Below are 14268 nucleotides of genomic sequence, written 5' to 3'. Positions count from 1 at the left end.
TTGTAGCTGAACTTTCATCTAACATAATTTATACTTGAAGAAAGAAATTAAGCAAAAAAATCAGTTAGGAAAGAAATATTGGTTTTATATTCATCAAAAGAAATACAGAAAAGGGGTAGAGGCAAACATAAAATTCATTGCCATTGATTATTTAAAACAGAATACAACAACTGGACATGTCCCAACTGAGAAAATACAAAAAAACAAAGCTTACATTAAAATACAAATAGACAGACTCACCATCTCTTGTCTAAAAACTTAAGAAATGATTATTGTTCATGACAAAAAGGGGAATTGAGCTGCCCCCCCTACAAAACAACAACTGACGACAACAGCAGCCAAACTATAATAACAAGAAGACAACACTTGACTTGTAAAAGCACACATGATAAACCCCTGCAAAACTAGCTCAAAAATGAGTTACGCAGGGAACCCATGTCGATTTATTACAGTCTTTAGCTAAATATAGATCAACAGATCACAACAATGCTCAATTCTTATCAGAGTTGGCATCTGAACTGCAAGGACTGGGTGGTGGAGTATCACCGGAAGAACTTCCACTATCTCCGCCGTCATTTCTCGGAGTTCTTACTGCTTTGGCGGCTGCAGAGATGACAGTCTTTGCTAAGCTCTCAAAAATTTGAGCTTTGACCCTTCCTCTCTTCGGAATTGGAGGGAAAGTTATGTTCTTGCTCTTCTGTTGTGCAGGAGCAGAAAGATTATGATCAGTTGCAAACACCACCATCAATCAATCAAGTAACTGAAACAAGAAAACAGAAATAATCAGCACACAAGCCAAAACCCATAAATATTTGAATAAAGAAGCTGCCGGATCTTCTAATCCAAGAAAAAAAAAATTCAAGAACGGACAATAAACAGAGACAAAACAGCAAGCAGGAGAATATACTAATCAGTACAGAAGCCAAAATCCAGATAAACTGTATAAAGAAGAATCAATCCAAGAGAAAAATAAGAACCTTCAAGAATGGAAACAGCAATAAAGAAAGCAAAGTAATCAAAACACAAGCCAAAACCCACTAAAAGAACTGTATAAAAATAAGAACCAATTTTGATTCAAGAAAGGACAGCAATTGAGGCAAAACAGCGAGAGAGAACAAGAAATGATCGAACAGAAAGATAAAGAAGGAAATAAAGACTAACTGAGTTTAGAATTGTGCAAAGAATTAAGTATACTAATAAGAAAAGATCAAAGATTTTGTAATGAATTTTTCTTTTTGTAGGGTTTCAAGAAAGGTCTCCAAACAAGGGGAGGCGTCAAGGAAGAGAGAAGGCCCCCAAGACAGGGGGGGTGTTGGAGAGGAGATATTGAGAGAAGAAAGTGGCAAAGCAATGGGCATATTTATAGCGAAGAAGGGATGAAATGAGCGCTAGATGGAGTGCAGAAAAGCCAATGTTCAATTCTAATTGCTACCGTGCGATTAGAAATGAACGGGGCTGATGCTTAGCTCTTTAACGTTGTTTTGTTTGTGGGGGTGTTTATTTAGCAGAAACGGTGCGTGCTCCATTTAGTTGCCCCGGGATGCAGAAGTTGGATACTGTTTTCCTCGCAAGTTCTTAAACCTCTGATGCGCCCTTCACGTCATTCTGTTTTCCTGTTTTATTCAATAATTATTTACCATTGTCCATCAATTAATTAGAAGTTGCAGTAGACGCCGTACCTCATAATCTCCGAGTCTAGGGGTGTTCTTTAGTATTCTTAAATTTTAGTTTTTCTTTAAAAGAATGTTTCTTTTATTTTTCTTTACATTATTATTTAATTTAATTATTTTTTATAACTTAATATGTAACATGTTGTTCCTGTCCATGCCTTAGTTGTTTTAGAAATGTCTATTTCCTTGTGCCCAAAGGTGGCAGCCAAGTTATTTTTATTATAATAATTATTTATTGCTTTTTTCATATTAAAAATGCATTTAAAACAAAAATAGATAAACAGTACTTTAAAGTACAAAATTAAATCTTAGAAAGTCTTAAGAAACAGATTAAAATTTAGAACATTAATGGGAGTTTCAACTGAAAATTACCCACTACTAACAGTACAGTTGAAAGTGAAAAATTTTCCTTCAAATTTGAAGAAATAGGATAGATATAACATTAAACTTGGAACATGTCAAAACCTCCACTTATTGCAGCGGCCACCAGTTGTTTTGTCTCCTAAAATAAGGATAGGACAAAAGGGAAGCAGTATCAGCCACCGGTTTATTACATCTAAAAAGCCTTCATCAGAAGCCCAATCAATCGAGGAACTTCTTCAGAAGCCTAGTCAACCAAGGAACTTGTTAATTAACTAACTATTAATTAACCAATATAGAGACACAAGAAACTATATGAATTATTTAATGACATCGGTTACTATAATAGTAAAGGAATTTATTTATTCATAATAAAGTCATTTTCTATATAAAGGAATTTCACAATTTAATAGTTAAAATTATTTAAGTATGACCTATTACATTAATAATAACATAAAATAATCAAATTGAGAGATTCTTACTTAGACTTTGAATTTATATATATATATTGAAATTATATATATATCGAAATTCCAATGTGAATAAATTCAATCCACCGTCAATTTTCAATACTATAAGGTCTAATTTGTAACTGATATGAATAGATCAATTGTCTAATTAGTGAGAAGGGATCCCATTTTCTATTTTTGTTTTTGTTTTAAACCAATTACAAACATTATTTAGTTAAGATTTTCTTTGGTAGATTATTTGAGATACAACTTTTGATTCCAACAAAAAAAAAAACATAATATTTACATCCTTAAGATTATTTTGTCTAAAAAAATTGATCGAATTTTGAATTAAAATCTTTCGTTTCTCTTATATATAGAGAAAAAAGATATCAAATTATGGGTCTAGTATTCATTTAAATGATCAAGTTAAATTCGAATAAAAGATTATAATTTTTTAATATTCTTATTAGACTAGTTAGTTGTTAGAGTAAATATTATATATAAGGTATGATATTTTTTAATTATTTTATTTATATACAGTGAGAAATGAAAAGATTCTTATTTAGAATCTCAACAATTTTTTAAACAGGTTATCAATATGTATTTTAAAAGAAAAGACTACAAACAAATACTCCTTATAAAAATATATTAAATCTAAATATGCAAGTTTATATATATATATATATATATATATGAGAAAAATACATAAACATATAAACATATGTAAGTATTATATAAAAATCTGATTTTTTAATTGTTTTATTTATATACCAATTTCTTAGACATGTCATTAATATTTATTTTAAAAGAAAAAACTACAAGCAAATACTCCATATAAAGATATATTAAATTTGAATGTGCAAGTTTACTTGAGAAATGTATAAATATAAATATATGTTTATATTTATGAGAAACATACTTGGAAAACAATTATATTTAAAGAAGAACCATATATTAGCAGAAATTAATTGCTATCGTATATGATAAAAGTATATGGAGAAACACTCAATTAATTAATCATAAATTATAATTTAAAAAATATTAGTCGTTTATCCGTGTGTTGCACAACCATTATTATTATCTCGATTATAAAATCAAGTTAATAAATATAATTTAATAAATATTTTAATATTTAATATTAATTAATAATATTTTAAAAATAATAACAAACTAATTATTTTTAACTATATTTTTAAAAAATTTATTAATGCAATAATATAAAAATATTCTAAAAATACTTATTAATTAATTCTACTATTATATGAATTAATATTATTAATATAATTGATATTACTATTTTTTAGATTAAAAATTATTATATAATAAAAAATAATTTATTATTGAATATAATATGAAAAAATTCTTTTTAGAATTAAAATTATTATCCAATTAGAAAATTAATTTATTAGTTAATATAATATTAAAATATAATTAATATGTTATTTTTTATAATAGAATTAATATCATTATCTGATTAGAAAACTATTTATTAGTTAATATAATATTAAGATATAATTAATATCCTATTTTTTAGAACTAGAGTCGGTATTTAATAAGGAATATAACTTATTAATCAATAAATTAATAAAAAAATTATAAAATCACACATCAGTTTGAATCTAATGTATCAAAAATAAGTACACATATTAAAATAAATAAGTATACATGTCAAAATAAAAATTCTATGTGTCAAAAATTAAGCACACATGTCAAAAAAATTTTAGACCTTATAAATTAATATATACTAGTTGTTTACACATGCGTTACATACCGTTATTATTATTTAGATTCTAAATTTAAATTTATAGATATAATTTAATAAATTATTCAATATTCAATATTAATTTATAGTATTTTAAAAATCAATAGTAAATTAACTATTTTTAAATATCTTTAATTTTTTTAAGATTTTATTAGTGCAATAATATAAAAATTATTTCTAATATATTTATTTATTGATTCTAATATTATATAAATTAACACTATCAATATAATTGATATTACTATTTTCTTAAAATTAGAAATTATTATGTAACTAAAAAATAATTTAATAGTGGATAAAATATTTAAAATATTATATTCTATAATTAGAATCATTATTTAATTAGAAAACTAATTTTTAGTTAATATAATATTAAAATATAATTAATATGATATTCTTAGAAAAATTATTATCTAATTAGAAAATTAATTTATTATTAATATGTAATTTTTTAGGAGTAGAATCTAAATATATATTAATTTTTGAGACCTAAATTTTTTTTGACATATGTACTTAATTCTTGACTGCCTGAATTTTTATTTTGATATGTGTACTATTTTTGACATATAAGATTAAATTTATATATAATTTTGTAATTTATTCTATTAATTTACTGATTAATAAGTTATATTTCTAATTAAACACTTATTCTAATCCTCAGAAATAACATATTACTAATAAATTTAGTTTTCTAATTAGATAATAATTTTAAGTATAAAAAATAATATTTTTAAATAGTATATTCAATAATAAATTAAATTTTAATTATATAATATCTTTTAATCTAAAAAATAAAATCAATTATATTGATAGTATTAATTTATATAATATTAGAGTTAATAAATAAATATTTTAAAAATAATTTATTGATAGAATTAATTTAAAAATAATATTAATAATTAAATATTTTATTAATAATAATATAAATAAAATTTTTAGAAAAATTAAAGACATTTAGAAATAATTAATTTACTATTATTTTTAAAATTATTATAAATCAATATTCAATATTGAACAATTGATTAAGTTGTATTTATAAACTTGATTTTATAATCGAAATAATAATAACGATCGTGTAACATATGGATAAACGACTAGTGAGTGTTTAATTAGGAATATAACTTATTAATTAATAAATTAATAGAAAAATTTATAAAATTACACATAAAATTTTATGTGTCAAAAATTAAATTCATATAAAAAAAACTTTTAAATTTCCTTGCAACTTCTATATGATTTCATAGCATTAAGTTTGGTGGATGGTTATTACCGTAAATCATTAAATTTTATAGGATAAAAAAGTCTAAGCTATAATTTTTTTTCTTAAATTAATTGAATAAAATTATATGAAGATGACGACATGAGCGACATCTCTTAATGAACTTATCCTCTATTACAGTTATTTATCTGTACTTTTTGCCTACGTTTTTGCTTTTTTGATTTATTTTTATTTTTTAAAAGAATTAGTTTAAGTGCCAATATCAAATAAGCAAAAGTTGAGACAGAAACTGCATGATTTGACCTTGAGTGGAGTCTAAGCTTTTAAAATACTTCAAAGCTGTACGAGGAGCATTCTAGATAATGCCCCAGTAGAAGAGCATTGACCATAATGAGTCAACACCTCGCGCCCCCTTAATAAAATAGTTTTCGGTTTCCACATTCTAGTTGATGAAAGCAGCCCCTGGCCATATAGCCCTCACAAAAATGTGTACAATATATGTCCATGCTACGACCTACACATGTTCAATTGCCGGATCAGCCTACTGTTAGACTGAATTTGATCATCGGGTTTCGAGTTTAAGAATTTAGGTATGGACTGGTATATACTCCAACTTCACTGCTTGAAGTCAAAATTGATCTTCCTAACAACAATTAATTGGGATCCATTCAATCCATTAAAGACCGATATATATAAGAAGTAGACTGGAGTTTCTGCTTAATTTGAAGAAAAATATTTATAAGAATTTAGAAGTGTGTCAACAAAGAAATCTAGTATGCCAAAAGTGGCCCCATTTTCAGTGCTCGGTCAATTCGAGCTGAGACTTCAATCTCCATGTGAACATACTTGGAGGAGTCACATATGAGATAGCTATGAGCATGCAACATAGAATTTGAAGAGCAAAAGCAACATTTACCTACATTTGTATGTTTCTAGTATCAATGGCAAAACCACGCCAACCTAATAATCTGCACCCAGTTGTGGGAGCAAGAATCATTCAAAGGAATTTCGATATCACAATACAAGTTTGCCCCATTCCATCCTAATGAAAATAAATATTAATCTTAATCCCTTAATACCGAGAATTTAATTTCAAATGCTTTGTAAAAATTAAAACTATATTTGAAATGAAAATAAAAATACATATATAAATATAATAAAATAATTATATTTAATATCAACTAAATAAAATTCAGTGGAGAAAAAGTTTAAATAAAGACAATGACAGAAAATTGAGATTATAATAATTTTTATAATTTTAAATTCATATAACATAAAATATATATATATGAGATTAAGTTAATGTCAATATCTACAAAAAAAATTAAAATAATAGTAATTTTCATAGCTTGAAGGTCACATGAAAATAAGGTTTAGCTTAATGTTAATATTGAAATTATGCTTGCTATTAAAGCTCGAGCTAGATCTCCAAATTTTAAGCACTTTTTTTTTTGTCCTGAACAAAATATCAAGTCGTTCAAAACGATTTAGTCGTGGCAAGCAAACGACATGTCGATTAAGTTAGGGCTTCTAAATTGGCGGGAAGGTAAAGTAAATAACGATAAAAGAGAGAGAAAGCGAAGAACATTCAAAAAAAAAAAAAAAACAAAAACAAAATCAAAACATAATTAGTGCTTAGCAGTAGTAATGGCAAACAAGCTGATAAGCGAAATTGGACTTCCTAAATCAATCAGTAACATATTTGCAGCTCGTAACATCAAAACTGCTAAGGTGCACTTCATTTACAATTATTTCCTTTTAAATTATCTGTTTCTAGGATTGATTTTAATTTTATTTTTTTTGGCAATTTTCCATTGTTTGATTCTAAAGGATGCATTATCTTTAACCGAATTCGAGTTAATGGAGCTATTAGATGTTGAATTATCACAAGTAAAATCTGCAGTTGCTCACATTAGTGCAATCGTTTCACCTCCTTATCAAACCGTAAGATTATGTTATGATTTGATCACTTTTCTAATTAATTTATTTTGTTTCATTTTCTTGAAATTATTTTAGTATGTTTGGTAGATTGATTTTTGCTAGGCGTTATTTCTGATGGAGCAACGGTTGCAAAATGAGCAATTTGCGGGGCATCTCCCAACCCATCTCAAGGGATTAGATGATGCATTGTGTGGTGGACTACCGTTTGGTGTCTTAACTGAGGTTGTCGGTCCACCTGGAATCGGTAAAACACAAGTATGGCTATGCTGACTTTTTTTGTTTAATTAGTTTTTAAGTAATAGAAGGTACTCGACATAATTGAGGGCATTGTGATTATAATCAGTGTTTTAGCTCCAATTTTTTGGTACATTTAGTTAAATTATCCACAAATCTTAGAATGAATTTAAACTGTGCTTGTTTCTTGCTTTAGTTTTGCTTGAAGATTTCTTTGTTGGCTTCACTGCCAGCAAGTTGTGGAGGTTTAGATGGTCGTGTAATATATCTTGATGTAGAATCCAAATTTAGTTCGAGAAGGTACTATTACTTGAAGCTCACCTATTGATTTGCATTTTATTTAAGGTTTCTAACTATAATTTTGTTTCTTCAAAAAATCTTTTCATGAGAAAAGAAAGCTGTTATGAGCAATTGTGAGATGTGTTTCTCTTAGGATAATTGAAATTGGGACAACGAGTTTTCCGGAAATATTTCACATGAAAGGAATGGCACAGGAGGTAGGAGAAACAAAAAAAAATGCTTTCAAAATTACCCCTTTTACTTTTGGCATTCTAACTTGAGTTTAAAAGCAATGGTTTTCTCTACTTAATTGCAGATGGCTGGTAGGATTCTTGTTTTGCGGCCATCATCACTTTCTGAATTCACCGAGAGGTGTGAAACAAAGAAAGCTTTTCTTCACTTGTAATGAATTGAGTGTTTGCATTGCTGAAAAACTTTTGGCTTAATATTTGGTCATCCACTATCTTTGCCATTAGTTCAATAGTTCTTTATAGCAATAATAACTTAACAATGATAAATGATCAGATACGCACAAGTTTACATATGATTTGATTTTGAACTTAACTCACTGCCAGCATGGTTGAGCTTTTTTAGCTCCAAGACACTAGCTGTTAACGTTCAAACATTATTAGTTGTAGCTAAATTAAATTCTAACAAAATAGGTAGAATCTCCAAATGTATTCCACTTTAGTAAATCATTATATTTTGTAACACCAAAATATCTCTTTCATCTTTATTTGTTTCATTTTACTTTCTCTCTCATGTCTTCTCTCTCAAATGAAATAGATTCCTTAATGGATTTCAACCAAACACAACATTGGTGCAACTTTTGTGGCTAAAATCAAGGCTCTTGATGATTTAGAGTTCTTATCAATTCAGCAAAATTGATGCCCATGGACAGGGAGAAAAATATATGAATATATATATGTATTTTATTTTATTTTCTTACCAGTTTGCAGCAAATTAAGTTTTTGGTCCTTCAACAACAAGTGAAGCTACTAGTTATTGATGATAGCATGGCTGCTCAGTTTGACATATTTACTTGTCATGCTTGCACATTTGTTTGCTGTTAGTTTGTTTTCCTTTTATTTTTGTTTCATTTTTAACTCTACTGTTGGTAGCTTTCGAGTTCACCAATGAATTATGAAGTACAAATATATTTTTTTTCTTAATCAGTTTGCAGCAAATTAAGTTTTTGGTCCTTCAACAACAAGTGAAGCTACTAATTATTGATAGCATGGCTGCTGTAGTTTCAGGGTAAGATTCAACTGTCTGTATTGATGGCCAATGTCTATCCAATGACCTCGAATGTAGTTATGACGAGTTCTCGAATTAAAAATAATGATTTTACTTATGGGAGCTGGCATTAGAATTATTCGAGTAAAACCTTTCTTTGATATGGTCTTAAACTTGTCTTTTTGAACTCAAGTAATATTTATAAATATCATAGTTACAGTTATTTTTTGTTTAGAATAGGTGGAAAATCTAGATTGATATTGTTACAACTCTCTTATCTGTTTTCTATGGAAATGATCAGCAAGACTGAGTTAGGCTGGTTCTGCGAGGTTAAGGAATATAGGTCCATGTTTTGCAAGGATGCATTGAGATAGAAGCTTATAATGCCAATAGGATTAATGTATTAAACTGTTGCTTCATAAGATCCCTCATGAGGTCACAACATTACATGCAAAATTTAGGAGAAACATTCAGATTTAATGTACTTTCCAGGAGACTTTCTTTTATACTTGCTTTCTCTTTCCAGAACATATATATAATAGTAAATTGACCCTTTATCTGTCCTGTTCTTCTCTTGGCCCGTGCTATTATAAAAGAAGTGCTACCACATTTGTTCAGGGAAAATGATCAAGGAGCTCCTAGACAACATTCATTGGGCTGGCATATTTCTTTTATTAAGTGAGAATCTCATTCTCTAAATGGGATTTATCTTATATAGGTTTCTCTCTGCTCATATTTCTTTCTTTAAATACATCTAGGTCACTTGCTGAATTTTCACGAATTCCTGTCCTGGTGACAAACCAAGTGAGATCTCAAAGCTATAATGAAGTCTGCCAGTATTCTTTCCAAGGTATGTAAGAATATTCAATTTGTGAAACTTCCATCTGCTTTATGAACATCATATGGTTTTTCTCATGCAGTACAAAGAAATGATGAGACTCAAGAGGAACCTGAAAAATATGATTCTCATCTTATTGCTGCTTTGGGAATTCACTGGGCTCATGCTGTGACTGTTCGTCTTGTGCTTGAAGCTAAATTAGGTTTGCATACCACTTGTAATCCCTAATTTTGAGCTTAATCCCCATGCTGTAAAGTTCTACTTTTCAGCAGTATTAGAAAGTGGTTTCTTGAAAATGAAAGAAGTTGTAAAATGTAACTTTTTTACCATTGGTTCTGAAGATCTGTTTCTTTATTGGACAAAGGAGGATAGGAACAAATAGTAAGAGACTGGTGTTTAGCTTAAGAAATAATACTACAGTAATATGATTGAAATTTGAAACAAAGTTAGGGATCTGGAATTTCCTTTTTCTCTTTTCTTGCTTTGTGAGTGATGTGGGGAGCGGAGGGGATAGGGTGCCTACAAAAAATACCATTTATCGGAAAAGAAAGGTGGAGAAATCCAAATGTTGATCAGCCAGGGAACTTTTGAAGCCATATTGTTCTTGTATAATGTGCATTATTTGAAAAATTACCAAAGTAGCAGCGAGCTTCTACCAATGATGAAATTTCCTTGCACTACTTTCTAGTGATTTGTCCATTAACTTCTAATGTATGTTGACATGTGCGGCCTGAGGATGTTTGTCTGGTTATTTCTGCATCTAAAGTTCAGATGATAACTTTGTTCTCAGGTCAGAGATATATTAAGGTGGCTAAATCTCCAATATCACCGCCCATGTCTTTCCCTTTTAACATAACAGCATCTGGGATTGCACTACTTGATGATGATGGAACAGAACTAAGAGGGAAGGAGATAAACTCAATTCAATGTCAAGGTTTGTCCCAGGGACTTATCCATAATTGAATCCATGAACTGCTCTGAGTAGATAATCATGGTGGCCAATGCTTTACAAAGATATTCATTACTTAATTGAATGGAAAAGATATCTGCACTCTTATCACTTGATAGATGCATATTTATCTGTTAATGTGACAAAATGATGGAGATCCTAGCAGTATGCAAGCCTGAAAATCCAAATGTGCTAAGTTTAGTACTTTTCTTGGAATTGTTATCCTTTATTTTCTTAAAGTCTTTAGTGTTTCTAGCCTTTATCTTGATTTTATGGTTTTCCTAATCCACCTATACATATTTGAGAGCCTGATATTTGGACAAATATGCAGGCTATAATGACATTTTTCATATTGATGGGGAGACGGTTCAGTGATCAGTCAGAATGGAGGTGACTTTTCTCAAAATTTCTTTCTTGTTTAGCTGTTATTAGTACTACTGAAGGAAGATTAGTCAGGGCTTAACATTGGAGCATTTATTACTTGAATCCACCTTAATAATTGTAGATGGAAAAACATTTTATGACAACAATTCTTTCCCTTGGAAATCAAGGGTCTTTTTTATCTTGTATGTTTGGGGACTCTTCCATACATGCTTAAAAATTTATTTTCTATTAAATTTCTATCTTGATGTTTTATCTTCTGGACATGAAAGTATTTAGATTTTATGACTAATATAAGTAGGGTTAAAACCAATTGGCTTGTACTAAGTCCAATTTTCAACACTCAATATATTATTTGATATTCTTATGCTTTTTCCCATATGAGTATTATAAATGTCTGATACTCCTCTTCAAATGCAACTGTGCTTGATCAGTTGTCACTTGCCAAAGGTGAGCCTACTCTTAGAAGTCCATCACAAACACAAGCCTGGGCTTAATATTTGAGGCCTTAAGGCAATAAACGGGTTTAGACTCTTCTACTAGTCCAAACTCCAAGTCTTCAAATGCAAGCCCAAAATCGTCCAGCCATTGGACCATCTTCAACTATGATATCATGTAGAAACTCTATGGGTTTTGAGAGTGTTGGACCAAACTACATCTACGGCTATCTATATAGGATTGGGACCTCATCTTGCACAAAAATAATTTATTTATATTAAGGCTTAATCTTTATCATTTATATGTCTGCTTATACTTTTCCCTTGTGAAATTACAATTTCCAACTGATCCGGAAAAAGAGTTAATTAGCATACTATAGAGCGGTGGAAATTCTGCTCACCTTTACCTAGCAGAAGCTGTCTTTCTTAATATGTAATTTTCTGAAACTTATTATCAATCATGACAAGAGAAAGACAAAAATTTGGCTTGAACATGGGATGTAGGGGAGCCATTGTCTGATTTACTTGTAAAAATCTTGAGCTCCAAAGCCACTTCTGAAACTTAAGCCTTGGGAGATAAACCCCATATTCCTGAAAATGTAGAATAGAATTGCCTCATGTAGTCCCACGAGTAAAAAGGTTTGAATGGAAAATATGGAACAGTAAATTGACTTTAATTCTCTGTATCAATTTTAAAGCAATGCATTCTACCAGATTTTTTTCTTTGTTCTGTTTCAAATTTCCAATCAAAAGCTAGTAAAAGAAATGGTTGTGGTTGTGCTATCACTAGAATAATCATAGCAACAGGTGCAGATGAGAGTATCGTGTCGGTTAGGGTGCCAGTTTTGGAGAACAAACTTATCACGTTTGGTGGAAAAGGCATCAAGCTACTGAGAAGCTATTGGACGCAGTTACTTTTGATTATAGAAGTGCTGAAACTATGTCCATTAAGTTTTGGCTTTACATTTTCCATTACTTTTAGTTAGATTAATTAAGGTTTAGTCATATTCAAAATGTTCTATAATCATTGTTTGCTATTTAATGATGGGAATTTTGCCCACAGTTCCGAGGCTATTACAAAGGTTGACGATGAGAAATTTTTCCCGTCGCCAAAACCTATCAGTGACAGGAAATGCACTTTTGACGACAATTTATTCTTCTTGTTACAGCTTCTATTGCTTGTGAACTATGCGTGTTTTGTCAATGATGATGATGCTAAAGGGAAAACAATTGCTTATGCATTTAAGATTTATTTATTCTATTGCTGGAAGGTGAGATTAGGATCAGCCAATCCTCATTCATTTACAAAAGGAAAAGATATAATGACAACTTTTTGTATCTTTAGAGAGTAGGAGCCAGCCAGTGCATTGTTATAAGCTAGTATTCTTGTTGATCTCGACAATTTAATTTGAAAAAAGAAAGAAAGGAAAAGGGAAATTCTTGTTTCTTTTTCTTTTGTGCTACCTATTCTGCAAAGGCTAAGAGCAATAAGAGGAAGTGAAATAGATAGCTGAATAATGATCTCAGCCAGAACTTTGTATGGGTTCTGAATTCAGAAGGGTTGATGTATTTTTGGAAATAACAAACTGTAATGTGTTTGATATGGAATCAAATTTAGGTGAGGAGATAGATATTCGTTTAGCTTGTGATCTTGTGCTTTCTAGTTGATTCTTCCTCTTCCTTTTATGTTCTCCGTACTTGTTGATTGAAATATCATTGTATACTTGCTAGAAAAGTAGATGCCTTTTGTATATTGTTTGTGGCTTGTTGGTAATGAGTATGTTTGTTCCTTTCCTAGCCAGAGCCAGAGCTTGGAACATGAGATCTAAGGTAAAGACAGCAGCTGATGGGGTTGGCTTGGCTTCCTATATATCTGAAGGTAAGAGGCCCACTATCCCTTTTGGAAATATATTGAAGAAATATACTTGACATGGTGTACAGTTCTTTGTGGGGTTTCTCTGATTAGCCCCACAAAGATTATAGGATCCAAAATCAGTGGCCTTAAAGCGCCATTCTATGGTATATGAGATTATTTTTCATATTTTTCTTGCATTTCCCCTCATGCACTGGCATTTTATTATTGTCATCTTTCTTCTGATTATGATTTTCTACAAGAATACCTTAGCATGTCCTGTACCAAGATTCAAACAAGTTGCTGTAACCGAGGGAAGGAACTATTTAAATTGTAAAGAAACATTTTAATATCAAAGAAGGTGAATAAATGTTTTTGCTTTTCTTTCTTTCCTTGGCTAAAGAATACATGGAAGTACTGTACATCCTTATGGCATTGGTTTCTATAAACAAGTGAGAAAAAGTTGTGGGGTGAAGAAGCCAAAGATTATGCTTGTTGTTAAGGTTTCTTTCCCTTTCTTTCTTTCCTTAGGTTTTGAAATATAGTATGATTCCTTTTGGACACCTTAAGCAACTTTAGTTTCTCCCTGTCTTATAAATAATAATTTGTATGTTTTCTTTGTATAGAAGTCTGATGTGTCATTGAACAAATTTAGGTT

General features: G+C 29.7%; 1 protein-coding gene across 6 annotated transcripts; it reads left to right on the top strand.

Moving 5' to 3' along the window:
- Positions 1-6747: 6747 nt before the first annotated feature.
- Positions 6748-13998, top strand: LOC8264034 (DNA repair protein RAD51 homolog 2). Of its 6 annotated transcripts, none has more exons than XM_048377531.1 (12): positions 6748-7407; positions 7507-7659; positions 7835-7938; positions 8072-8135; positions 8234-8289; positions 9094-9174; positions 9772-9831; positions 9912-10003; positions 10074-10193; positions 10782-10925; positions 11272-11330; positions 13561-13998. In XM_048377531.1, exons 1-11 carry the CDS (start codon positions 7111-7113, stop codon positions 11313-11315), a joined length of 1215 nt encoding a protein of 404 aa, XP_048233488.1. In that variant the 5' UTR covers positions 6748-7110; the 3' UTR covers positions 11316-11330; positions 13561-13998. The 6 variants fall into 6 exon arrangements, with proteins under 6 accessions (XP_048233488.1, XP_048233487.1, XP_048233486.1 ...); XM_048377530.1 differs by having other exon boundaries at positions 13557-13998; XM_048377533.1 differs by lacking the exon at positions 13561-13998 and having other exon boundaries at positions 6758-7194; positions 7294-7407; positions 11272-11581.
- Positions 13999-14268: the final 270 nt, after the last annotated feature.

The sequence above is a fragment of the Ricinus communis genome, chromosome 8 (genome assembly GCF_019578655.1).
Source record: "Ricinus communis isolate WT05 ecotype wild-type chromosome 8, ASM1957865v1, whole genome shotgun sequence".
NCBI lineage: Eukaryota > Viridiplantae > Streptophyta > Magnoliopsida > Malpighiales > Euphorbiaceae > Ricinus > Ricinus communis.
Note: the sequence above shows the minus strand (reverse complement) of the source record. Positions and strands in the feature narration are given on the sequence as shown.